At 44.1% G+C, this 27,136-nt stretch overlaps 1 protein-coding gene across 1 annotated transcript; it reads left to right on the top strand.

The window, feature by feature from the left end:
- Positions 1-91: 91 nt before the first annotated feature.
- Positions 92-21,132, top strand: shtn1 (shootin 1). Its single transcript, XM_056608929.1, has 16 exons — positions 92-231; positions 1,301-1,353; positions 2,022-2,082; positions 6,645-6,739; positions 9,988-10,174; positions 10,420-10,517; positions 11,411-11,492; positions 11,885-11,979; positions 12,237-12,383; positions 14,129-14,282; positions 15,096-15,222; positions 15,347-15,429; positions 17,819-17,925; positions 18,608-18,658; positions 18,981-19,104; positions 20,507-21,132. Exons 1-16 carry the CDS (start codon positions 177-179, stop codon positions 20,590-20,592), a joined length of 1,605 nt encoding a protein of 534 aa, XP_056464904.1. The 5' UTR covers positions 92-176; the 3' UTR covers positions 20,593-21,132.
- Positions 21,133-27,136: the final 6,004 nt, after the last annotated feature.

Genomic DNA, 27,136 nt, shown 5'->3' with positions numbered 1-27,136 from the left:
TTTGCGTCGTTCCTATGAGCAGATGTAAAACTGTACACTTGACATTTAACCCATATCGCTGTGGGCGTGGTTCAGGATAATAAAGGTGTGTGCGTGTGCGAGCGACTTCGTGTCTACCTGTTTATTGCGCGCTACATACACGTCACGTGCTATATGTCAAGGCTGAATATAATACAATGGCGGCAGAAGAACTGGAGCAAATCAATGTCATCGCAAAGTTGTCAAACCAAGGTGAGTGTAGCGTGACACTAGCTTCATATATGTTGTAGCAGCGTACTTATCAAAACATTGTGGATAATTAACACGTCAGCGGTGTCTAGGCCTACTCTCATGTTTGTTTAACGCATTTAATTTCCCCAACCGCCACGGATATGGATTCATTCGTCTATATGCTGAATTTTGTCGTTAATATGAACGCACTATTCATACTGTTTCGTGTTTTTTCAAAACTTTTCTGGAAGAGCAAAGTCCAAATATCTAGTGTAAAGGCAAGGGCCATGTCAAATCATGCCTCTTACCTGACTTAAGTAAAAGTAATTTGGACGACCAGTAACCAACACGAAGACGTGGCCTAGAAATGAATGGAATACATTTATGTATCTGAAACATGGTTGGTACCTGAAGATCTAATTGTATTCGCCCATTGGCCTTCCAACCCGCCCTGAGTCAACACAGTCCTCGCCTCGGTTTCTCAAACAATAATACAATAATTTACTTAAGATGGAGGTCTTATTTATTAGGTCTTATTTTGAAATGTGAACAAAACTGCTGAATTGAAACATAAATGGCAGGAGGAAAAACAGGTGACATGATTGGATGTGTGTAACATACATTGATTCCTCTGGCACACTATTAAAACTCATTCATAATCCCATTCTTTATCACATTGTCTATTGTGATATTAAACATGATTTACACATATATACATATGGCTACTGCCTTATTTCCAGTGGCTCACTTCTATCAACATTGTCTGTTACTGTTGTTCCCTAATAACCCTTCTGGAAATAATAAAGTAACGTCAGGCCTACAGCCTCTTGACTTTATGGAAACAGACACATACTTCCCTCTATCTGTGGGGCTATCGCTATTTTCAACATTATCGGTCATATCTGGCACATGGGAGGGATGAGTGGGGGGGGGGGGACCTAGTCAGAGGATGATTGTGTATCACAAGTTGGCACATTTTTGCTCTTTATTTAGCCGCAGTGATATTAGTGATGAAGGGGAACTATCAGATATTCCACAGCTCCTGTCTTTGTGAAGATGTCTTGTAAGTGGCACCCCTTGTTACCCACAGTGGTCCAGGAATATGAAGCTCTACAGCGGGAACACGGTCTCACAACCATGGAGGTTAGTGGAGGTTTTATTCAACACATTACTGCTTATACACGAAACACAGTGAACATGACCCACTGTCAGGTCGTTCGTTTTTCCTTAAAATGTTGTAAAGCATTTAACTGCGAAGAGATGAAGCAACTGATTAGCCTTGCTGAACTGCCCTTCGGAGTGTAAATTTAAGCATAAAGTATCTCTTCAAAACCTGAATGGCATTCACTGGGAGTCAAAAAAATTGATAGAACTCCAAATAATTTAGTTTAATCATAAAAGCCTCCGGCATCAGATCTGAATTTCTGTTTTTAAATTAAATAAATAGTTAATATGTAGGCACCAGGGGGTAACATAAGCATTTGGGCAATGTCCATTGAGCAAATCAAGTACAATATACACAATTGAGTGCAACGTCCTTTCGAGTATGTCAATGTGACAATGCAACCAGGTAAACCCTCAGCCCAGCTGAGGGTTTACCTGGTTGCATTGTCACATTAAAATACATACTACCTACCACGTTGGTAGGTCGCTTAAAATCCAGGGGATTTCCTACAGATCACATTAGTCCTGGAACGTTTATTTTATGCGATCCATTATATTTTCCCTGTTATTTATATACTCCCCAATATCTAAACATTTCAGATGCTGGAATCTTAGAATCTCTTGTCTGTCGGTCTGTCCCTTTTCAGTGTCAGCGTATACAGGAGGAGAGGGACGAGGCCATCCAGAAGCTCAATGAGTTCCAGCAAGGTGGGTTCATCTCGACACCCAGCCCCCCCTACCTGACAGACAGACAGACCCAGAAGGAACTGTGAGCACTGGGTGCCGGTCAGGCTGGTTATCTGCTGAAACTAGACCAGTGGTTTCCTTCCATTTTGTTTTGTGTTGCTGGATTCAATATGCGTTTCTTACGCAGTTGCTTACGACGTACGTCAGTGATCGAGTATACAATAATTAAAAGTCTACCATGACCTACCCCGGGCAACACAGCCAATGATCGGAAACGTCAATTAGCTTGCAGAAGTGAATTCACATGTATGTGCATTTGTATTGATTATTTGAGTGGGTTGCCCCAACCGCTTTCAGGAAGCTGGGTGCCTTCAAAAGGTTTGGGGCCACTGTGCTAGAGTCCCGCTTATCCAAATGTTCATTTTTATTGACTTAATATTTGGTTGGATATCGACCTCTCGTGATACTCAATTTTATATTGTAGATTAATGAGGATGACAAGATATACTCTTAATCGTGATATTAATGGGTATCTTAATCATGTGTTAAAATGAACCATGGTATTCGTTATAATACATTTTTCTATTTTGCCCAGCCCACATGTAGATGTTAATGTATGTGTAACATAGACAGTTGTATGGTGACACCCTGACTGGAGTAACGTTTAGGTATATTGTGATAAGCCTTGATAGATCTATGGATCAGTGTAGAGTGGTTACCTTGTCATGCAGTCTGTAAAACACACAGTTTAATAGTTTGATCGTTTAAACAAGGTTGAACTAGCCTTTCATATACAGTGTGATCACAGTGTGCTCCATTACTTACAGAAATACAGTATTTGAAGTCCATATTCAAGTTCAATAATCAATTTAGCGTAATAACATTACATAAGTTCACATAAATAACATTAATAAGATACAGTCATTTAATCCAAGCTACATCAAAGCAAAAAAACGAATCCCTTCTTGAATATATCATAATTGTCCATCATAATTAATTTGGACTACAAATTAGCTCGTCAACAATGAAACATGAATGCATAATATGCTCGTTGAAATTAACAACCCCATTGATACAAAAAACGCAAACCATCACCACCAGCAAGCTGAGCCAACACACCTCCTCATGATTGAATCTTTGGTGTGATTTGGCTTCGATTTGACTTTGGATTGAATGTCAGAGGTAGGAACCAAACCAAACTGCTCCTCGAAAACACATTGACACTCCGTAACCTGCGCCTCTCTGTCCCCGGCAACAACACCGCATATGTTAACGACGGCATTATTGACGTGTTTGAATCTGCACCAAAACTCGGCACCAAAATATCCCGTTGGTCCCCCCCCCCCCCCCCCGGCCTATGGGAGGAGGCCCACCACCTCCCATCTCCGAACCTTCAGATGATGGCATTCACAAGTACTAGGCCTGCCACAGCCCTTTCACTCCACACATCCCTCCACAATTTAAATGCTTTTCACATTTCTTCAGCCCCGCGCGAGAAAGATATTTTCCTTTAAGGTAGAATGGGGAACCATGAGCAAATAATTGCAGGCAGGGTTTGATCTGAGGTGCCGCATGTCAAAAGAACAAGCAAATAGTTTGTCTTTGTAATCATGTTGCGGGCGCCCGGATTTTCATATGAATAAGCGTGGCGAATATTCAGCGATCCCTCAGCCAAAACACATATTGTGTTTGACTTGCAAGCTAAAAGAGGCTGTCGCACACTGCCAAACAGCTGCATATTAGGGCCTATTACGTGATTTCATAGCTCTTAGAAAATTGCTCCTATTCACAACGAAACGACTGGGGGGGGGGGGGGGGTTGAGGGGGTGATGTAGTGGAGGGGTGAGTCGGAGGTGGGAGGGAGAAAGGGAGAGAACAAGCCCCTCACCATCCCAAACCAGCACCCCCATCACCACCATCAATACTCACCTCCGCACACACAGATTCTCCACACACACACACACACACACACACACACACACACACACACACACACATACATTCATTTCTTTTGAATTGGCTGTGGCAAGGTTGGCGACAACATGACCATTGTGTTGTAATGATAACACCACAAAGGCATCTGCCCCGCATCCCCCTCATCAAGCCCCCCGACCCCCCCCATAAACACACACACACACACACACACACACACACACACACACACACACACACACACACACACACACACACACACACACACACACACACACACACACACACACACACACCATTTAATTCAGAGATGCACTGGAGCCTCTGATACCATTATGCTGCATGTCAACATGCTGGGGGTAATCACTGTCCCCCCCCACACACACAACACACACACACACACACACACACACACACACACACACACACACACACACACACACACACACACACATACATGAAGACAAGAGGCGGGGGGTAGAAAGCAAAGATGGAGTGATGTTGATGACGATGATGATGATGATGGCGGTGTGGGGAGGGGCGAGGGGGAGTGACTGAAACTTATAATTAACACTAACAATTCTCTGATGCATCAGAGCTCTGTGTCGTTACCCCCGCCACACACACACACACACACACACACACACACACACACACACACACACACACACACACACACACACACATACGCACACACACTAAGATGCACACACACACACACTTTCACATGGAGGTTTGTTTACCCTAGTGACCAGTAATAACAATTTACACAGCATTTTTGTTCAGGGCACCCCTTTCTGTCTCTATCTGGAACATATTTCTATGTTTGACTGTATATTGGCTTGCGTTGAGGCTCGAATCTAGGCTGGAGATGGCGTTCATAGTAGGGCTAGTGGATGGGCTAACATTAAGGCTGGTATTGCAGTGGTTAGCATTGAAAAAGTCGTTAAGGCTAGCTTTGCAGCTAGCATTGAGGCTAGTCATTGCTGAGACTAGTTAGTGTTGACGCAAGTATTTAGGCTAACATCATGGCCAGCATTGAGGCTAGTATTGAAGCTAAATTTGGGACTTGCATGCAGCTATTGTTGTGGTGTTGAAGGATGAGTGGTAACGTTCAGCGCTCATCACACGGCTTAATTAGGTGGCACCGGGGGTAGAGGAGTCGCCCGCGGCAACGGTACTAATGCCTCCCCGTCTGTCGCCTTCACACACAATCCCCCACACGCACACAGACACAATGTTTAATTAGATAAGTGGTTAGGAAGGATCTTTTGTCCTGAGGTGTGATGACGAGAGTTGAGAGACTTGATGATGGCATCGGTCGGGGCCACATGTCAGGCTTAAAAAACAGCAGAGAAATAGAGACAAGAGAGGAGAGATCCAGGAACTACATTCAGATTAGATCAGGGGTTATAGATCTCCATTCCAAAAGTCATTCTTCCCCCGATTAAACTAATTGATGAGGGTCGTTTTTAAATGTTTTATTGTTATTAGTCATTCTTGGTCATCAAATTGCTTGAGATTATCTATCATGTGTTTGCTATAGCTACTTCTGTCAGTTATATTCCTGATTGCAAATCTATCTTATTGACAAGGTTGTTATTGTCAGCATCGTAAAAAAATAAACAACTCTGTGTAAACCTTGCTCTAATATAGCAGACGGAATGACCTTCCGCAGTAAATTTACACAGGCTTTGAATGTTTTTTTCCTTCCCTCCTTTTATGATTGAAATCTACACGGTGAGCGTGGGATATGTAAGAAGGAACAAGGGAAACCAAGGCATACAAAGCAGACAAGACCTCTGTAATCCGTTGCGTTGGGTTCGTGTGCCCGTGAATGAAGACGTGCGTAACCGCCACAATGACAGCCGGTCGGTGAGCTTCAGTGTCAAGCATCGCGGCGCTCTCGTGTCAATTAAAAGCTCTGTAAACTGAGGGCGGTTACATGCTCCCTCGCACACACACAGACATACAAACACACGTGCAGATCTTTATCCAATTCTTTGTTTTCACAAAGGTGTTTTGATGTGACAGGACTCATATGGAAACACATGCTGCCGTGCGGTGAATAGCACTGGCTTAACATCATAGGTGACAGGCTAAGAAAACATGAATACACTCAACGCTCTCTCTCTGTATGATTTTTCTTATGATCGATTCTCCTGCGAACAATGCTGATATTTACATCATGGATGCCAGGGACAAATCGCTGTTGTGTTGTCTCAGTCAATATGAATAGACTTATTTGAAAATATTGTTTTGTGATACTGTAATATTAGTTGAGAGTATGACATCTTCTTACATGCGATGTAGGATTACTCTTTGTAAGTACATCAACAATGTTAACAATTTTTCTAATCATCACATATAGTTTCATTCCTGTTCCTTTTGGGTTAACGGTGTCCTGTATGAGTAAGTTAACATAAGGGTTAGGGTTATCCTAACAATAGGATGGGTTATTCTATCCCATTCTTGTAACCATTGCTTGTTATCTTACGACCTCCCTCCCTCCCTCCCTCTCTCTCTCTCTCTCTCTCTCTCTCTCTCTCTCTCTCTCTCTCTCTCTCTCTCTCTCTCTCTCTCTCTCTCTCTCTCTCTCTCTCTCTCTCTCTCTCTCTCTCTCTGTCTCGCTTTGTATCTCTCTCTGCCAGTCTCCCACATGGTCATTGAAGAGGTGAATGCCATTCAAGAGGATTTGGAGATCGAGAGGAATTGTCGTCAGAGCGTTGAAATCCTGGCCACAAAGGTACGGCTCATCTCACTGTAGAGCTGTGTCTCAGCCCCAACATGCCACGACATGCAGAGCTTCCTCACAGACAAAGAACCGGCATTTACATTAATGCTCTTGTCTTCTTATGATGGGAGACAACGGCTTCTGAAAATGTTCTGAACTGTGTTGCACACACAGCAAAACAAACATGCAAGCTAATCACAAACATGCCCACACACACGCACATGTGCAAATAAAACGTTGTACATCATCTGTTGATTAGCAACTTGAAGGCCTATCCAAGCCATTGCATTGGCTGCTCAATACGTTTTTTAACGTATCGACAAGTTAGTTCAATATGAGCAGATATGTATCAGCTTGTTGTTGATCTGAGTTTCTTAGATTAAGTAGGTCTACTAAGAGTAATCGTAATGATTCTGTTATTGTTTAAAGCAACAACCCAACATGGTCCTCCTCCTTGCATCCTTTACACCTCCAATGCCAATCAGGCAGCCATGTTTAAAGCAGAAATGATTGTGAAATACTGGGTCCGAACGTCTGAACTGGAAACGACAAACCAATGAAACATGGTATTGGAGATGATGCATGACTTTTCCTAATGTGTAGATTCTAAATATATCTTTATTTTATATACTAATATGAAGTGTGTTTGAGCACATCGTTTCTGCGACTTCTTCTCCTGCTCTGGTTGAATTTGATCCTGTTCACAAATCTGAATACTTTTTATACATTTTTGTTAATATGTAAAATCAAGTCATAAATATTCTCAAAGTAGAGGCCTATCTGCAATCAAAATACAAATATAACGGCTGGTGTCCCCTGGACAACATAGATAGAGTGTAAATTCACATAGTTTCCAGCATGAAAAGCAGAAAGCCAATAACCAATCATTTTGTTCAAGGAAGAGCAGATTATTCCAATCAGCAGGTCCGTCCAATCAGAGCGCTGGGATTCAGCCAGCATCCTGCTCTGAAACTTCATTCATAAGGAGGATATGTTGACTCCTCTGAGAAGAACTTACTGATATCTATATGTCTATGATTTGATTAAAATTGCATCACCCTTTATTTACTTTTATCAAATTATGTTTGGGTTGACCAATCAGGCAAGAGAGAAAGGAAGTTGGTGAAACAGTCCAGAGATTTGAACTCAACAACATTTTACTAAATAAATTCACAATGCAGAAAAACCAAGGTGGCCTTAAAGCAAAAACATAAATTTATTTTTGCTTAAATTGGCCTCTTTAACATTGGCTGATTAATCTGTTAGATCAAAAGATTTGGTGATTGGATGTTTTCTGTTAATACCTCAAAGGGTGACAAAAATGGGTCGCTTTCGAATGACCTGATCAATATAAAATCAATACTTTGAGACAGAGTTGGGGAGAAAGACCTAAATCTATGTTCAAGATACATATTGGAGGCATGAATAAATGTTGACGCACATACTGTATATATAAATATAAACCATTTTATTGGAGCAGCAACAGCATCCCTGGACTCTGGGCGGTGGCAGCCTCGCTCTGCAGCTCATTTCCATTTAAATCACACCCAAAATATTTGGGGAGGTTTAACCAAGGGAAGACAGGCAAATTGAGCCTGTGTTAATTTCTCCCAAGTCCAATGACGGTTATTTTGACTGCCAGCTCTTTCCAAAGAGCAGTAACAGAGGCGGTGAAACTTGAATGTGATTTCCCAACACTTTGAATTAAAACCAGACGACCGAGGATGCCAGCAATTTGCGAGCGGGCCAATCAGTGGCACGGTGGTGTTGCGATGCTTGACTTTTTTTTTTCTTCAGCGTTGATGTGTGATCAGCGCGGGGGACAGCGGGAGCGACGAATTTGTTGGCGGTGACCTCCCCTGGTCTTGCCCTCCGGTGCCATTGATTTATTTGAGTGCATAATTTCATACGCACGCCTTTTATCAATCATAGATTATTACCAAAAGGGCTGTGATTCCATGTTATGTATTGTTGATTGCATCTTGCACGCACACACACATAAAAATATGCCTTTTGAAGGGCGTCATCAAAAGACTGAATTGCTGCTATTCGCATCCCAGCATGACGCCATTAATAAATGTATAATTTGTGACTTGCCTTCTCTCTTTCTCTCTCTCTCTCTCACTCTCTCACTCTATCCATCCCTCTCTTGCTTTCTCTTTATCTCCCCGTCTCTCTCTCTCCATCTCTCTTGTCTCTTCATCAATCTCTGTGCACTTTCCCGCCTTGAGAACGCATCAAGACATATGCATAATTGCCATCTGCCTCCCTGCCATAGGTTTCATTAAGGTTTTACTTACTGACGCTCGCCCTAATTGACACATATGGCTGTCGGGAAGACGGAAGCACTGGAGTCGGCGTTCCCATAGTGGATAGTGGACCCCCCCCCCCCCCCCCCCCCCACCGTATAGCTCTGATGAAAACGCTGAATCGCATTGAATATAGAGAGCATTGGATTCAAAATACAGAGGTGCAAATTGCTGCATGGAAATATAGTCGCAAATACCGTGTGCTATCAAATGAAAAAGATAAGAAAAGAGAGCAATGATTACGATGGAGAAAGGGAGAAATATTTGGGCCACTTTTCCTCCAGTGTTCCTCTAATGAGGTGTCTGGTGTTACACGGCTGTTTGTTCGTCTCATGTGCCACGCCTCTTCTGCTGATTGCAGGGACGAGGGAAACTAAAGAAATCAGAACACAAGCTCAGCGGTGCCTCATCCCTGCTCCTTTCTTCTGACTTTTACATGCACAATGAATTACGTCTGTGTGACGGCTTGACTTAGAAAATAAAAGCCCCCGCGAAATGAGAGCAGGATGAGGCGTTGTTCTGCTGTGTTTATCATGTTAAAGTATACCTCCCTGAAATGTGTGCGTGCGTGCGTGCGTGCGTGCGTGCGTGCGTGCGTGCGTGCGTGCGTGCGTGCGTGCGTGCGTGCGTGTGCGTGCGTGCGTGCGTGCATGCATTCATAGTTCATTGACCTCCATCTCCTCATCCCTCCACCTCAATGTGTTCATCGTTCTACCACTTCAACATTCCCTCATCAAGCTAAATGCATGTGTACATAGGTCTATCCCCTCGTCCCTCGCTTTCTCCACCTGCATGTGTTCATAGTGCATAACTTAATCTACACATCCCCCCCACTCCATGTTACATAGGTCTATCACCTCATCCTTGCGCCCCCTGCATGTGTTAATAGTTCCATCACCTAATCCCCTCACCCCTCCACTTGCATGTGTTCATCCCTCCATGTGTTCCCAGCTGAAGCGTCAGAACCGCTCCCTGAAGAGGAAGAGCATGCTGCTGATGGCTCATCTGGGCCCCGACACCATCACTGAGATCCAGCTGGAGGAGGAAGAGGAGCAGGAGAAGGAGCAGAAGGAGGAGGAGGATTTGCAAGGAGCCAATCAGGAGTGTCTCCTGACCAAGTGCCAGACCACCATCACAGGTACCTGGGGGGGCCTGCAGTGATCCTCTTCTCTGACAGACCACAATGCTCCCAGATAAAGTTAGTTTTCTATGGACAGGAAAGTGAAGAGAGGCAGGACAGCGTTTAGGGAGAGAAGGAAGGACCTGGAACATAGCACTGTAGTTTGGCATCCGATTTAGTATTAATGCACTACTTGGTCAGGACGCTCTGTTTGTGTGTAAAGGTTATCAATGTTTGTGCAATTGATGTTGTGTTTGTGTCAGAGCTGCGTGAAAAACTCTCTCAGGTGGTGCAGGAGAAGACGCGAGCCGTTGCCGATGTAGAGGCCCTCCGAGACCATCTTCGTGACACCAGAGACGAAGTGAGTAGGAGTAGAGTAAACGGGGCCTCAGCGGTGGCACTCAAACCTATGGAATCCCCTTCCACCCCACATCAAGTCCTCTACCACCCTTGCCAGTTTTAAGTCTAATTTAAAGACATACCCTTTCACTCTTGCTTTTAACAACCCTTAACACCCTTAACCTTGTTACTTGTTCCTTACTACTTTTATTGCTTTCTTTCTACTTATTTTCTACTTATTTTATGCATTTCTTTTTTAGTCAAGACCTGTGTATCCCTGGGCCCCTTTCATCAACTGTCCTGTCAATGTAAAACGCGTTGGGTCAACTCCTGTTAAATGTGCTATATAAATAAAAGTGACTTGACTTGACCCACATAGTTAAATCTCCTGGTAGCTCAATGCAGGTTCCACTCTGACCTGTGGCCCATGTTCCTCCCTCTCTTCTTCCAATGACTTTCTCTCTTCACTCTCCTGTCCCTAAAGGTACTAATCCCATACAAATGTGTGTGTGTGTGTGTGTGTGTGTGTGTGTGTGTGTGTGTGTGTGTGTGTGTGTGTGTGTGTGTGTGTGTGTGTGTGTGTGTGTGTGTGTGTGTGTGTGTGTGTGTGTGTGTGTGTATAAATAAATAGAATAAACATGGACAAATGTGTGTTATCTTTTCACCTCACCTTATATTTACAGATCGGTTAAATCCAACAACCTCTCATTTTCCTATTTCCTTAATAAGTAACTGAAGAATGAAATCAAATGGAATGAGAAAAAAACTGCAGAGATGGCCAACCGTTTATTATTTACTTGTTACCGATTGGCTGAAATACCAGAGACGCATCTGTTGTGAAACTTGGGGAGTTTAAAGTTTAGGTTGGTCTTTTACACATGAAAAGTCATTTTTACTGGCTTTACTTTAATGCAGTTGCTGAAAGAGAAACACGATAACAGTGTTTTGATCGCAGAGACCATGCGGCAGAGAACCCTCCTGCAGAAATACAACCGAGGTGAGCGTGTGTGTGTGTGTGTGTGTTTGTGTATCTGTATTGTTGCTGTAAATTAATCTTGAGTAGATATACATATTGCAGAATAAATTATACCTACAATGTCAATCTCTTTCTCTCTATCCAATGCGTTCTCTGTCTTTCAATTAAAATTGAAAGACAGACGAAAAAATCTTTTTTTATTGCCAAAGCATTTAACAATGTAATATAATCATCATAATAATTTTAATAATAATAATAATAATAATAATAATAATAATAATAATAATAACATAATCAAACAACTAAAAATAAAATTCCATATGTCTCTTTTTCTCTCACTCTCTCAATGTCTCTCTGTCTCTCTCTCTTGCCCTCTTGCTCGCTCGCTCTCCGCTCTCATTCTCTCTCTCCAGTGTCAGTGTTTGCAGCAGAGGAGTTTGAGGTGTTGCAGGATGACCTGAGCTTGGAGAGAGACTTGCGGACAGAGGCGGAGAAGTTTGCCAGGGAGGTAAACCAACTCTTTCCTTAGCTTTACAACATATCTCTATAAACTACAGTCAACTAAATGAACGTAGCATGTAGTAGAAAACCTAGTCTGGCTAACATCGTCGTGACTAGGGTGTTTAACCCCCAACCGAAATGTTCTAGGTTCAAACCCAATTGTCTATCTGTAGGTATCCGTGCAAGATGTAAGGTGTAAGATGCATGATAGAATATGCAAGTATTGTTCATGACACCATGACATGTCCTACTCCTTCTGTCCAGATGCTGGTGGAGCAGAAGAAGCTGAGGAGACAGAGCCAGCTGCTGGTCCAAAGTGCCGCCCCTGGCCACGCCCTACAGGAAGCACTACGAGAGGTCGCCAAGCTCACCCAGGAAGTGGAGACCCAAAGGTTGGAGCACCTGCAGCAGGTCTGAACAAACCACTTCCTCCAACACTAGATTGATCACCCGCTAGCCCTTATGCTCCAGTGCTGGTTTTATGAACCCTCTGAACTCAGCCCCCAAAAACGAACCCCTTCCCCCTAACACCCTTATCCCCTATCCCTTTCCCTGGATTAGCACATTGGGGTTGGGATGAAGATCCCAGGGCCTGACCTGCCAGATTCCTGCCTACAGCAAACACAGCTTGGCTGGCTAATTCCACTGCTTGGCACAGGCGGCAGGAACAATTAGGGCTAAGTGGGATCGCTGAACTCCCCCTGCGCTGGGGTGAGAGGGGAGATGTCCTCTTCATTTGGGGAACAATGGACACATTGTTGGGGGAAGCCGAGGTGGCAGGAGGACGAGGGGGCCGGCGAACACGCAACGCTGGCAAAAGCATGTTTACACTCCTCCACGGGCACCAATGCTCATCTAGTCTGACATTCAAGTTATTAGTTATTTTCTGAACCTTAGATATAAGATTATAAGAAAGCCTGCGTTCGAAAAAAGTATATTACTAATGGATGTATCAATATTTGATCATCTTTCAAACAAAATATCTAGATATAGGTGATCTAATCAAACAAAAACAATGGTAATGTTACTTTGTTTTGATTTATTGGAACAAAAAATTGACAAATGAAGCAAACATTTCTGTTGAGGAGAAAGTTAGGAAACTGTATTCCCTTATAGCTGTTTTTGCCCTCTTTGGCTGAAATGACCTCAATGAGATGTTTCCTTGAACTGTCTACAAGTCTCTGACATCGGTTGGGAGAAAGTTGATCCCACTCCTCTATGCAGAATTCTTTCAGCTGTGTGATGTTTGAGGGGTGTCTTTCCTGCACAGCCCGCTTCAAATCCCCCCACAGCATCTAAATAGGATTAAGATCCTGGCTTTTACGCGGCCAATCAAGAACTATCCACTTCTTTCCCTTGAGCCATTCCTTGGTGGATTTGCTGGAATGTTTTGGGTCATTGTCATGTTGCATGGTCCACATATGCTTCAGCTTCAATTTTCTGACGGATGGTCTCACCTCTTCCTCAAGCCCCCTCTGGTACAATAAAGAATTCATGGATACTCTATGATGGGGAGCTGGCCAGCCCCCGCTGCTGCCAAACAGCCCCAGACCATGACACTCACTTTAACAATGAAGCTAACCAAATGTCAGAGGTTTAAATAAGGCAGGCTCCTCCAAAATCCTCTCTAAGAATGTTCTAATAATTTGCACCTAATGTAGTGCACTTGCTTTTAATGTAATGCATTTTAAGTAGCAACATATGTGGGTGTTTCCTTACTTTTACCTTACAAGGAATTGCAGTTAATAACATCTTCCATATATATATATTTTAAATTTTTAATACTATATTACATCCATCTCTGTATGGATTTAAAGATGTAGTTAATAAGCATCTTATTATAGTAATAATAAGAATCTTCAAATATGTTTAAACATATTTTTTTGGGGAATCCTAACTTTTTCAAATGACTGTATATATTCTAGGCTAAAATTCCATTATCTCAGAATATTTTTCATCCTAATCGAAAGCCCGTTCATTTTTTTTGTCAATATAGAACACAGGATAATTTTTCGACATCACTTATACTGTATATCAAACCTGGGCATGGACTGAGGGTGTATGTGTGTGGCGATACTGAGCCGCCAGTCTCACTAGCTTAATGACTGTGTGTTTGTGTGTGGTGTGTGCGTGTTTGTGTGTGTTCGTGTCGCCAGATGAAAGAGGCAGAGGAGCGAGTGCGGAGCGGCCAGGCTGAGAAGGAGCTGACGGCTCTGCGATGCAAACTTGACCTCCTGGAGGAGGAGAAGGAGGAGCAGGGGGGGAGGTGCACCCGGGCCGAGAGGGAGGTCAAGGACCTGCGCTCCACCGGTGAGAGAGAACGCAAGAGGGAGAGATAGAGATAGCAGAGGGTGGAGAGAGACTAAGAGAGAGTGGGGGATAGAGAGATATGAGAGGGGGGAGAAGGAGAGCCGGGTGGATAATAGAACGGGGAGAGAGAGAGAGAGAGAGAGAGAGAGGGAGGGAGGGGAGAGAAAGAGAAGGGTGGCTGGAGGGATGGGAGAGAGGAGCGGGTTTGGAGAGGGGGAGGGAGGCGGAGGGAGAGATGTGGAGAGGGAGGGAGAATGTGGGAGCTGAGAGGTGATGGGAGCCCAGGGACGTTGCCCCGTAAACACTCAGGGCTGAATTCCAGCGGCGCTGCATCACAAAGCACTGAGCCTGACCCCCATCCCCTCTCTCCTCCTGCCATCGTTTCCCCCTTGAGAATATTCACAACTACAGTTTGTGCTGTCGTTGCTCAGACTGTCCCAACGGCCACATTCTGCGCCACTGAGTGGCCTCTTGTCTTCATGGTCAATTAAAATGAGAGATCGCCCGGACGACTACGGAATGTTACCGGAACAACACAGCCAGCCTGATGGCTGTTAAATGCCCTGTTAATATATCCTAATCAAGGGTCATATTTATGTGCACCTATTGCACTCCTTACTGTCCCTTCTGTGTTTCTGCTAAATGTTTCCCCCCTCTGGCTTTGTGTTTGACTCCTTCCTTGTCCTTCACATGGCTGAAGGCTAGAGGGTATACTACGGTGCCTGTGTAGCCCCTTTGAGGCCGTGACTCTGTTTAAGGGCTCTACATATAGAGTTGACTTGAATTGACTCCGCTTGTGTGTTGCGGTTGAAGTCGAGGAGCTCCAGCAGAGGCTCCAGATGGCTACCAATCCCCCTACATGCCACGCACCTCCTCCTCCGCCTCCTCCCCCGCCTCCTCCACCACCACCACCACCACCACAGCCCACCAACCCTCTCAGGTAAGGTTAGCCACAGGTGTGAGGGAGTCGGTTCACTTTAAAATGTCCTTACCAGAAGGTCTGTCCCGAGCCACCTGACGATCGGGTCTAGACGAGGTTTGACACGCGACCATCCTTCTCTCAGCTCCCTGCTGTCTCTGATCCGCAAGAAGAAGGGCGGCACAACGGACATCCCTCTGGTCGTTCAGGACTCCACCGGGGAACCAGGTAGGAACAAGCTGAATGGATAAACATGCCAATTCAGTACAGATCCCCCATCAATAAACATTTTATTATCACAATCATAATGCTTGGATTGATTTAGCAAGTTATTTGATTAATGAACTTGCTAAATCAATACAGATGCTTAATCGATGAACACGCTCAATTAATAAATGTGCTAAATCAATACAGTTGCTACATCTGTAAAGATTCCCAATCAATAAACATTTTAAATTGATAAACATGCTATATCAATACAGATGCTGTATCAGTACAGATAAAGAATCAATAAAGATGCCAAATCAAGGAAGATGTTCAATCAATAAAGATGATAAATTAATGAAGATGATTAATCAATAAAGATTCTACATCAAGAAACATGATAGATCAATGCAAATGCTAATTCAATAACAATGCTGACTCAAAGTTGCCTCATCAAGAAAGATGCTCAATCAATACAGATGATAACGGATGAACGGGTGAATGTGTGTAGGAAAAGGGAACCCATGATGAAACTTTTGTGACCTTGAGGTACCACGCTGGTGACGTAGAGACCAGTGCACCGCGCTGGTGACGTAGACCTGGGGTGTACCTGCGCTGTGGGTTTCATTCACCCCTATTCTCAGCCCCCGTTCACGAGCACACGATTCAGAGCAAAATAAATCGGACGGCCACCGTGGTTGCATTGCAACAGCCCCCAACAATGAATTGAGAACGTCCCGCATGCCGCATTTCCCTCTGCTGCCGAACTCTTCTTATTCGAAACCAGGGGTTGAATATCCCCCACCACCACTGCCGAAGAAACACTGCTCTCACAGGAGAAGCTATTCTTCACCTGCTCTATGGCCTCGTGCGAGTCAATCTTGAGTGGAAAGATAAACACCGTGGCTGGTGGCGATTGAGAACATATTAACTTCTGCCTCTCCCATTGGCCGATTAGGTCAGAGGTAAATTCTTATATCTGCCCAAACAAAAGGGGAGCCTTGACTTGGGAGAGCTGGTTGACTGAATAGAGCGCTTGTCTTTGCTCGGGACTAAGATGTTTGGCGGGCGTCAATTGGCCACTGTGCCCGGGGGTGAATGATGGGAATTTGACGCCAGGTTGAAAGGACCCAAGGATACTTGAGTGACTTTTGAATAATACGGAAATATTTGAATATAACTTTTTAATAAGAAATAGCTTTTCCTCAACGTTTCTGAGGAAATTTAAATCTCAATGGAGCCATTGTGTGTGTCGTTGAATATAAGCTGTTAGAATGTTTTTATTACCCAAAAGACTGCGTTCGTCAGTGGATTACTTTGTATTATTCTTTTCCTTTTAATGATTTTTTCTTTTCACCGGAACTTTTCACCCTGCATAACTTCTGGATGAAAGTGTGCTATTTTGTTTTAATGAGGGGAATTCATTGAATTCCACACAACACAAAAGACATGGGCTTTAAAATGACGGTTAACAGAGACATACAAAACACACAAACTCCTACTTAATAAAATTATCTTTCACATTCCTTATTTGATTTATTAATAATTCACAAGAATATCTCTCATGGTGTCGGCAAGCAAATAATTTTTTTACTTCAAATCAATAACAGCGTCAGGCACAGATGATGATTTGAGACACCTTTATGCTTATTTTGGTAATTGGACCGGTCCTCCACATGGTAGTTAGATGTAGTTAGTAAGCATCTCTGCATCAGTTTTAGTTAGGCCTGTATCCTAACTAACTTCTCATTTTATCTTGTGCTGGTGCTGTACTGACCTGCGAGACTAAAGGAGGTAGTCTATCTTTTTTTTCAAATAACTAGTATTGTAGTGTACCCTGTCTCTCTCTCGCTGTCTCTGTCTCTCTCTCCCTCGCACTCTACCCCCCCCTCATCCTCTCTCTCTCTCTCTCCCCCCCCTCTCTGTCCCTCCTCCTCTCTCCTCCCTCTCTCTCCCTCCTCCTCTCCCCCCTCTCTCTCTCTCTCTCTCTCTCTCTCTCTCTCTCTCTCTCTCTCTCTCTCTCTCTCTCTCTCTCTCTCTCTCTCTCTCTCTCTCTCTCTCTCTCTCTCCCCCCCTCTCTCCCTCCTCCTCTCCATCCTCTCCTCCCTCTCTCCCTCCTCCTCTCCCTCCTCTCTCCTCCCTCTCTCTCCCTCCACCTCTCCCTCCTCTCCTCCCTCTCTCTCCCTCCTCTCTCCTCCCTCTCTCTCCCTCCTGCTCTCCCTCCTCTCCTCCCGCTCTCTCCCTCCTCCTCTCCCTCTTCTCGCCTCCCTCTCTCTCCCTCCACCTCTCCCTCTTCCCTCCCTCTCTCTCCCTCCTCTCTCCTCCCTCTCTCTCCCTCCTGCTCTCCCTCCTCTCCTCCCGCTCTCTCCCTCCTCCTCTCCCTCCTCTCGCCTCCCTCTCTCTCCCCCCCTAGTGTTGGATGTCAGGAGGCAGGCGGTGGATGAGATGATGGACAGGATCAAGAAGGGGATCCTCCTGCGGCCCGTAGCCCGGAGCCCCAGCACCAGGACCAAACCCAGGGTACCCCTCACCCCAGATACCCCAATGCCATAGAAAACCTCCCATAGTGCACTATGCCAGTATGTTAGCATTCAACACCATCTGTGCGGCCTGTACTATCTTCCACCACAGCTCCGTTTGTTAAATCATATCACACCGTCTCGCAACATCTCCTAGTCTTTAACGCAGCATTAGAGCTTGTTCTGTGTGGATAAGGACACCGCTCTGATTAAATAACAACACAGGGTCTTCTTAAGACCATTCCCCGCTACTACGTGCTCTGAAATTAGCTGGTATTATAGGAGCCGTCCTGTTTAAGTCATTATCAAGAACGGGGAAAATCTGAAAATTGACTTGTGACTCAAATGGATTCGGTGAAAAAACACCAGTGTCTGTCTGTAGTTAAGACTCTAAGTGCGGAACGAGGAAAGCAAATATAATTTTTCAAACTGCTGTTTATTTACCAAGCCCATCTCTCTCTTCTCTCCCTGCTCTTCCCCCTCCCTCTCCCCTCTCCTTCTCCCGTCTCTCCTCTTCTCCCCTCTCTCCCTCTTTTCCCCATTACCACCTCTCCACTCTCCCCCATTCTTCTTTCCATCACTTTCTCTTCTCTCAATCTCTCCACTTCCACCCTCTTTCTCCCTCCTCTCTTCCTCTCCCGTGTCCCCTCTCTCCCCCTCCCATCGCTCTCTCCTGCTCTCAGGTGGAGAGACTGCCGTCTAACTCTGCCATTCAGGAACTGAAAGGAATCATGGTAATGGAAGTTTGAAAGTTTGAAAGCTTCAACTTTCCCTTTAGTGATGGGTTGGAAAATAAGAAGGGTTGAAAATGCACCAGAGGACATTTTTTTGCGCTTTGAAAGGTTTTAAAGCAACTTAATATTTATAATATAAAAAACTAGGAATATCACGCAGGTGTCTGTCTAATACTATGGTAGTTCGAGTTGGATGAGTTGGAGCGGGTACAGAAGTCAGGTACCAGGTAAATAATGTAGAAAAAAACAAAGGATATAAGATGAACCTGTAGAAATGATTTGACTCTTAGTCTGGTGTGTTCTGTCTTCCTCCTCCGCTCAGGAAAAAGTCCAACGGACGGCTCCGCCGCGGGCCCTGCCGCAGGCCACGGAGATCGACGGGACCGGGGAGCTGGAGAAGATTTTACTGAGAAGGCGGGGCGCTCTGGAAGCCACGCCCCTCTCTGGTGAGTGACTTAAGGGGTTGAACTGTGTGACAGAAATGGGAAGGGGTGTGTGTCATTCAAATTTGCTTGATTCCGACTCTGCTTATCGAATCGGGAACTTATAGATCCTGGGATCTGATGTAATTTTTTCCGTAAATTGTCCACTGCGCATGGAAAGTTTAGTTTATACAAATAAATAAAATGAAAATTGTAAATGTTTGAATGTTTTAAATGTTGTTGACGCAAGGAATCCTGGGACGACATGGTCCCCTTTACTTTGGTAAAGGATGGTCCAGTGAAGCATCGGAAGCCATCGTAATGCATATTCTTAGCATTATGCTCTTATATTAAGCTCTTTTACCCAGGTCATGATGCGCCTCAGCTGAAGGCTAACGTGGTCTAATCAAACGCACGTACACTGATAGGCAGTCAATTTAAGACCTGACTGTATGTCTCTTAAGATAAATACATCTTCTAAATTACTAAATAGTGAAGTTAGATTTTAATGTCATGAGGTAGGACAGGATTATTTGCTCTGAATGAAGCGAAAATGTCCATGTAAGATACGTACTTGAGCCTGTTTGTATTTATCTTCACTACTAAGTGTTTTTTTTTCATAAGTAGATTACCCTCACCTTGTCACATGAAATTGAGTGTCGTTAATACATTGACCTCCCATCTGAAAATAAAGTCCTTCAACATAGGTCTTGGGTGAAGTGTGGATGGAACATGGACAAAAGGTGGATTTTGTTTTTCAAACACGCTGATTTAAAGTTTACTCTGCGACGTTCGATAAGTTGTGACATCGTGTTCGTACTAGTGAATATATGGACAACTGTGTTAGTCAATGCAAGATGGTGTCGTCAATGGTCCTTTTAAACTGGATCACATGTGACTCCCACTTATTGCTGGGTAGCTTCTTTTATGTATTGTGATTATGTTTTGTTTCACCTTTATTTAACCAGGCTGTCACCATTGAATCCCTAAACCATCTGTTTTACAAAGAAGATCTGGCCATGACAGCCTACAATACAACACAATACAACCTACAGTAAACAACATGAAATACCACTGAAAAAAACATTCTTGTACACATTCAATCGGGCAGAGATGAAGAAAGACTTTCGAGGTTAAGTTGTCACATGGATTTCTCTGAGCTTTGTATGGTGAAAAGTGTGTGTGTGTGTGTATGTGTGTGTGTGTGTGTGTGTGTGTGTGTGTGTGTGTGTGTGTGTGTGTGTGTGTGTGTGTGTGTGTGTGTGTGCGTGTGCGTGCGTGTGTGTGTGTGTGTGTGGCCGCATGCGTGTATGTGTGTGTGTGTGTGTGTGTGTGTGTATGTGTGTGTGTGTGTGTGTGGCCGCGTGCGTGCGTGCGTGCATGTGTGTGTGTGTGTGTGTGTGTGTGTGTGTGTGCTTCTCCACAGACACGCCTCCTCCCAGCAGGGGGCTAGATGCTAGGACGCCGTCGTCTTCGTCAAGGTCTAAGAAGACCAGGCCGAGGCCCTGCTAGGGCCGGATGGTTTATTCTGGTAAACAGCAGTGACTTTACAATCTCCACCTCCTCCATTTTGATGTTCATGAAAAACTTTCATGAACATCAGTTTCTCTGCTGACCTTCTATCACATGACAAACTCTACGTATTCCATTGTGTTGTTCTGGAATGACCATGAGATGAAGACCAATGAATAATGAATAATGTGTCAAATCTGTTGTTGATGAAACAGCAAGAAAGAATAGGCACCGTTGTTAGGCACACTTTAAACGTAGATTTAGTTCAAATGAAACTATATAGCATATTCACTAACATGTGGTGGCGCTTATGCATTGCACTCTACTGACCTGGTACCTACTAATTACATCACTTCCTATCTGGCCAGAGCATCCAAAATGTATAATGTTATTAGATCTTAATCCACTGATTCATATAAAAGAGACCAGACGTCTGTATCCTACTCCCAATTCATTCTGTGCCCCCTTGAATGGTGTGTTTGCATAATTTCCTATAGATCTAAGTACTGTGGTACATGTTGATAATAAAAAGAAAATAAGTTCTTGGAAAATCATTTTTGTCTGCCTTTTAGTAGATTGACTGCATTCACGCTTCAAAAAACTTTAGAAAGTCATAATGATCTTGTTAAAAACAGAATGTTCGTTTAAAATTAACCCTTGGAATGGACTTTTTGTGGAATCAAAGTGAACATCAACTTCATGGTTTCCCTATAATAACATGTCCATTCCATGGAAAATTAATATTTCTTCGTGGGTCTTTTGAAAATCCACGTATTTATTGTGAGAACGTCATCAAATAGTGGTAGATTTGATCATGATTATCTTGTTAAACAAGATACATTCATAAAATTAACCTTTGGAATGGACTTATGTAAATGCAGAATAACACATAACATGACTATACAACGCAAAGACATTGATTCAAATAAAATGCAAGCTTTGTGATTTCGGTGATAGCTGGATCCATATCAATCACCATATTTACGATGGAAAACATTGCATTAACTAACAAACAAAACATCATATACATTCAATGAATGAAGATCATGAAAATAAATGCAGATTTATGGCTAAAAATGTTATTCAAATGCATTTTAATACTGTCTTAACATTTTGTAGTTTTCTTTTGTCCGTTTTTTTTTTTTTATGAATTTTCAATACACCAGCGAATGCTCATGTGTGCGTTTTTGAGTCACAATGAAAAACAATCTATTCTGTCATTGAGGTTGAGGAACACATTGCGAATTCTCCTCTCTCCCCCATTCCTGTCTCTCTCCCCCATTCTTGTCTCTCTCTCTCTCTCTCTCCCCCAATTGCTCTCTTGCTCTCTCTAACGCCATCATTTACTTTCTTTCTCTCCCCCAATCCCCCTCTGTCCCTCCCCTGATTATTCTCTCGCCCCAATTACTCTCTTCCCAAATACCCCTCAATGCACAAAATGGTGGTCAATATATTCCCCACCATTTTGTTTTGGCCACTGCCGCTTACTGTGCATGTGTTTGTTTGTGTGTGTGTGTGTGTGTGTGTGTGTGTGTGTGTGTGTGTGTGTGTGTGTGTGTGTGTGTGTGTGTGTGTGTGTGTGTGTGTGTGTGTGTGTGTGTGTGTGTGTGTGTGTGTGTGTGTGGAGGAGCAAGTGACAGATTTAACATTAGCCAGAGTTTCAGAGCAGAGAGCGGGGCTTAGTCCAGCTAAACCGGCCTCTTTAGAATACACACCGGCATTTGACCGCGTCACCCCGAGGTTAAGCCATCGTTAAAGGTGTGTCTTTAACTACGAGGCGATGGGAGGGTGGAGGGGAGGTGGGGTACGGGCGGTGGGATCAACCAGCACCCTCCAAATGTATTTACAATGGCCGCCATGGTCAGTTAGCTACGATGGTGGGCTTTTTGTTTGGCTGGCTCTTTCATGGACACCTGGCCACGGTTCCCAGACGGCTGCTTCAGTGAGGGAGTGAAACGTGAGAGCCATCCGCCGAGCGCTCTGTCCATCACCCTTTGTGTCCGCCACTAATTAAGGCTTTAGGGTTCATTTAGCAATTAGCTGCAATTTCCAGGCCAGATAAAGAGCTTGAGTCCAGGCCACATAAAGAGCTTGAGTCCAGCCCCGGTGAAGGCTTCAGCGTTGCCGAGCCTCCCCCAGCTCTGAGCTCTAAACTTGGCCCTGTTCAATGCATCTCCTCCTCTGTCGTCCGAAAAATTCGTCTTCCGGCACCTTGACTGACTGCAGCAGCAATTACAGTGGAAGTCACACTCTTTAATTGTGTTTAATGGCAGACTTAGGCCGCCACAATAGGCCTCTCGGTGGACAAAGCACAGTCATCTGTGAATGGATTTCGGCAGACTTACAGGACTCCCAAATGAACGGTTGTCGCTTGGCCTTGGGTTTGGTTGTTTTTCTTCTCTCCATGGCGCAGTAACTATACTCATACGCCGGAGGAGCTCGGATAACGTGGTGAGAGTGAGCCCTACTCCACAATCAAGCGCCTGACGAGATGAAGAGAGGGCTCACGTTATTGATTTATGTCATCGGCCTCTCCGTGTATCCTTATATCCTCCCATGTCAATGAGTGATCATTTTGCATTGGGCAAACACTATTCTGCGATCCAGCGGCCCTTCTGTGTTATAGAAGAACTTATCTGCACGAGGCTAAGCTACGCTAGTTTCCTTGTTAAGTCATTTTGTATTCTACTGAGGAATACTGATGAAGCTTTCATAAGGGATGAAGGGTATTTCTACCTCTGTAATAAGGGTATTTCTACAGTGGCTGGATTACACGTTGATTTGAAACCTTGGTAAACTTCCTCACTGCTCCTAATACTGGCAGACTTTCTGTGCGCCGTGACGCCATTGTGTTTCCTGTGCTCTAAGGAAGTGAGGTTACGGCAGCGGTACGCCGCTCCGTATGCCAGGGCCGCGGGTATAGACGCGCGGGGGGGGGGGATAGGATCGCCACTGATTGCCATGCAACATGTAATTATTTGCTACGCTTTTATTTTGCAAAGCCGCTGGCGGTGCGCGGCCTTGTTGGGCCGCCACAATGGCGGGTCTTCCATGTGGAGTGTTCCGGAGCCTTTATGGACCGGACAATTAGAGGGCTCTTTTTCTGCATGTTTGTGCAACACTTTAATTTGAACTATTTTCTTGTTTCGTTTTATTATTTTCAAAACAAAGTAATTGCCTGGTAGGGGGCCAGACGTGCTCTGAAAAAAGATGCTGCCTTTGTGTGTGTGTGTGTGTGTGTGTGTGTGTGTGTGTGTGTGTGTGTGTGTGTGTGTGTGTGTGTGTGTGTGTGTGTGTGTGTGTGTGTGTGTGTGTGTGTGTGTGTGTGTGTGTCTGTGCATGCACATGTTTACACAATTGATGTGAAGCCGCAGCACCCAACCAGGCTGATCAAAGTGAATCAAAAAAGAGCAGAAAGGCCTGTGTGTCTAACGAGGTTAATTGCAGCCATTTGGCCGGTTCTATATAAATATATAACTGTCACTTGTTAAATAATGAGCTCTCTTGTCAGGTCTTCCCAGCCACTGATCTGCATGAAAACAAACGCAGAGGGGATTGTATTGGTTTGACAATGGGAATAACAGACGAAGGCCTACGGTGTCACACAGGGAGAGGAAGATAGTAAATAAGAGACCTAACAAGAGGACAACCTCCCTGACAGGCTGAAGGCTGCCTGTGTAAGGCCACACCATTGTTCTGTGTGTGTGTGTGTGTATGTGTGTGTGTGTGCGTGTGTGTGTGCGCAAGTGTATGGGTGTGTGTGTGTACTTGCGTGCGTTCATGTCATTGGGTGCATGCCTCTGTGTGCATTTGCGTGTGTGTTTGTGTGTGTGAGAGTGAGTGTGTTTGTGTGTGTGTGTCCTCCACTGTATCCATACAGCTGAGCTCCTTGTGTCTTCTCTGGTCTCTCCCAGGGCTGAGGAATGGACCTTTATACCTCCAGTCCTACACTCTCATAATTACTTCCTCCAGGAACACACACACACACACACCCACACACACACACACACCCACCCACACACACACACACAATGACCGGCCTCTGTTTGTTGGGCCACATTGAAGAGCTCTGTGTCAGTGTGTGTGTGTGTGTGTGAGTGAGAGCGCGTATGTGTAAGACAGAGATTGGGTGTGTGTCTGTGAGAAAGGAAAGAATCTGTATGAGAGAGTGAGTGCGTGTAAAAGGGACATCAAATGTGTGGATGTCTTTGTGAGAGTGTGTGTGTGTGCGCATACGTGTGGGTGTGGCCTCCTATTATCTTCTCAGTCCACAAGTCTGCACCAGGACATTTCCCCCTTCTCATAATAAAGCTCACACACATATGAGTCACACTGTTAAAGAGAAGATTTAAAGGAGACATATTATGGTGTTTTCCCAACAATTAAACATAGAATATGAGTTCCAGAAAACATATTTTTGAAGCTCTTTGCTGGAAATAGCTTTTAGGAAAAAAAATCTCACCTACCGCCATTCCCCTCTGTTTCAGTCCCTTCAGAATGCGCCGTTTCTGGTGCCTGTAGCTTTAATGCAATTGAGTTTCTGCCCATTGACCAATGAGCTGTCAGAGTGAACCACAGCATGGAGGAAAGTGATTGTTGCCGTTTGCGGACTCCTTGAGCTCTTTATCTATATAATATAATATAATAATAATAATATTATATAATATATGTAAGAGATAATGCCCGACGAGGTGTCCATTAACAGGAATTATTGGACGACTCGGAGGCCTTAGAACAGTCCGACGCGCAGCGGAGGACGGTTGCCTCCGCAAAGTCCATTAATTCCTGATAATGGACACCTCTAAGGGCATTATCCCGCTTATACCATTGTCACTTATCAAAGAAAATAAATTAAGACCATTCATTTATATTTTAATGCATTTTACAAACCATATATAAAGTTTTTCACAAGCCATAACTGTTTCCCTGGTAACGCCTGAGGGTCGGACTAATACCTGGAACAATCATTACCCTCCCGTAAGGTTCTTATGCAACGGAAACCATGTTCACTCCTCCATTAAATAGGAAGGACCTGCTACGACTTGGCAACAAGAGGTATTCTAGTCCGCCCAGCTATGAGCCAGAGAGCTAACATTATGCATTGTACATATTTATAATTCGAAATTCGTCCCAGCCTTTATACCACAGATACTCTAGGGTCTATAGCATATAACCGCGTTGTCTGATTACAGTTTAATTCATTTTTCACCATTTACCAGCTTTCGTTTTGAAGCCGAATCACCGCGCCATTCGTTTCAATGGGAATCGCGACGGTCTATACTTTCAACTTAAAGTGTATATATTCATTATTTGAAATTCGTCCCAGCCTTTATACCACAGATACTATAGGGTCCATAGTATATAACCGTACAGTTTAATGCATTTTTCCCAATTTAAAAGCTCTCGTTTGGAAGGCTGAACAGACAATTTGACTGGAACTACTTAGCAGGTGTCCGTATATCAGGGGTTAATGCACACCCTGCAGCCAATCAGAATCGAGTATTCCCCCAGACCGTGGTATAAAGGTATTTATCGATTATATCTAATATCACGGCCAAAAGCTATGTGCGCCTTGGATGGTATTATGAATCATAAAGACTGCGTCTGACGTCTCTTGTACTTCCACAACAAGTAAAGACTCGTAGTGGGGGTTATCTCGGCCATGGTTGAGATTTGGGGGAAAGGAACTTTGGCATTGACACTCTGAAGTCCATATTGTACCGCGACATGGAGGAGAAAGGGAATGTACTCCGGGAGTTGAGCTGCCGCCGAGCTCCCCGGGCCGGAGCTGCTGGACTGCCGCCGAAGGGAAGCTCAGCTTTCTCCTCCATGTCTCCTCCTCCGGCTGGGGGTACCATGGTGGCAGTCCGGCAGCTCCGATGGAGCTGCTCGTCCACTGGTCCACAAAATCTAAGCTATGCTCTGTTTGGAGGGGGGTGGGGAAGTGGGAGGAAATATTCAAATGTGCCCCCTTCCTCCCTTCCTCCCCCTTCCTACGTAGGAGGGGGCACCAAAACTGACACGCTCGTTTGGTAACTGTAGGCGGGTACTTTCAGATATGCATATCTCACCCAAAAAATCATGTGGGTGAGATTCGAAGTTTGTATGCGTGTGGGAGCACGCAGGAAAAGTGTGGTTTTCATAATATGTCCCCTTTAAATATTGTCTGTCAATCAATTTGATCGTAGTCCTATTTTAACAATCTTAATTCTCTTTCTAACATACTCATCTCACTATATTTATTTCTAATTCTAGCCTTTTATATTTTATGAGTTCTGTCCATTTAATTGTATTACATTGTATCCACTTCACTCTAAATCAGTTATTTATATATATATATATATATATATATATATATATATATATATATATATATGTATTCCAATAATACTTTCAACCGATTTATTTAATTATATGAATATTTAATAGTTATGTTTCAAAACTAATAATATATGCTATGTTAGGGGGAGGGTAGAAGGGGGGAGAGAGGGGAGTAAAAGAAGGCAGATAACAAATGGCCGACCACTTGTTCAGCACTCCCAGC

This window comes from Gadus chalcogrammus, chromosome 15 (assembly GCF_026213295.1).
Source record: "Gadus chalcogrammus isolate NIFS_2021 chromosome 15, NIFS_Gcha_1.0, whole genome shotgun sequence".
Taxonomy (NCBI): Eukaryota; Metazoa; Chordata; class Actinopteri; order Gadiformes; family Gadidae; genus Gadus; species Gadus chalcogrammus.
The sequence above is the reverse complement of the archived record's forward strand: the minus strand, read 5'-3'. Positions and strand labels throughout refer to the sequence as shown.

What these genes read in the sequence shown, in the direction of transcription:
- shtn1 (XM_056608929.1), top strand. Translation starts at nt 177, where the DNA reads ATGGCGGCAGAAGAACTGGAGCAAATCAATGTCATCGCAAAGTTGTCA. An exon ending in GCTCAATGAGTTCCAGCAAG is followed by an intron (nt 2,083 to 6,644) that starts GTGGGTTCATCT and finishes TCTCTCTGCCAG; the next exon opens with TCTCCCACATGGTCATTGAA. An exon ending in TTCGTGACACCAGAGACGAA is followed by an intron (nt 10,518 to 11,410) that starts GTGAGTAGGAGT and finishes ACTTTAATGCAG; the next exon opens with TTGCTGAAAGAGAAACACGA.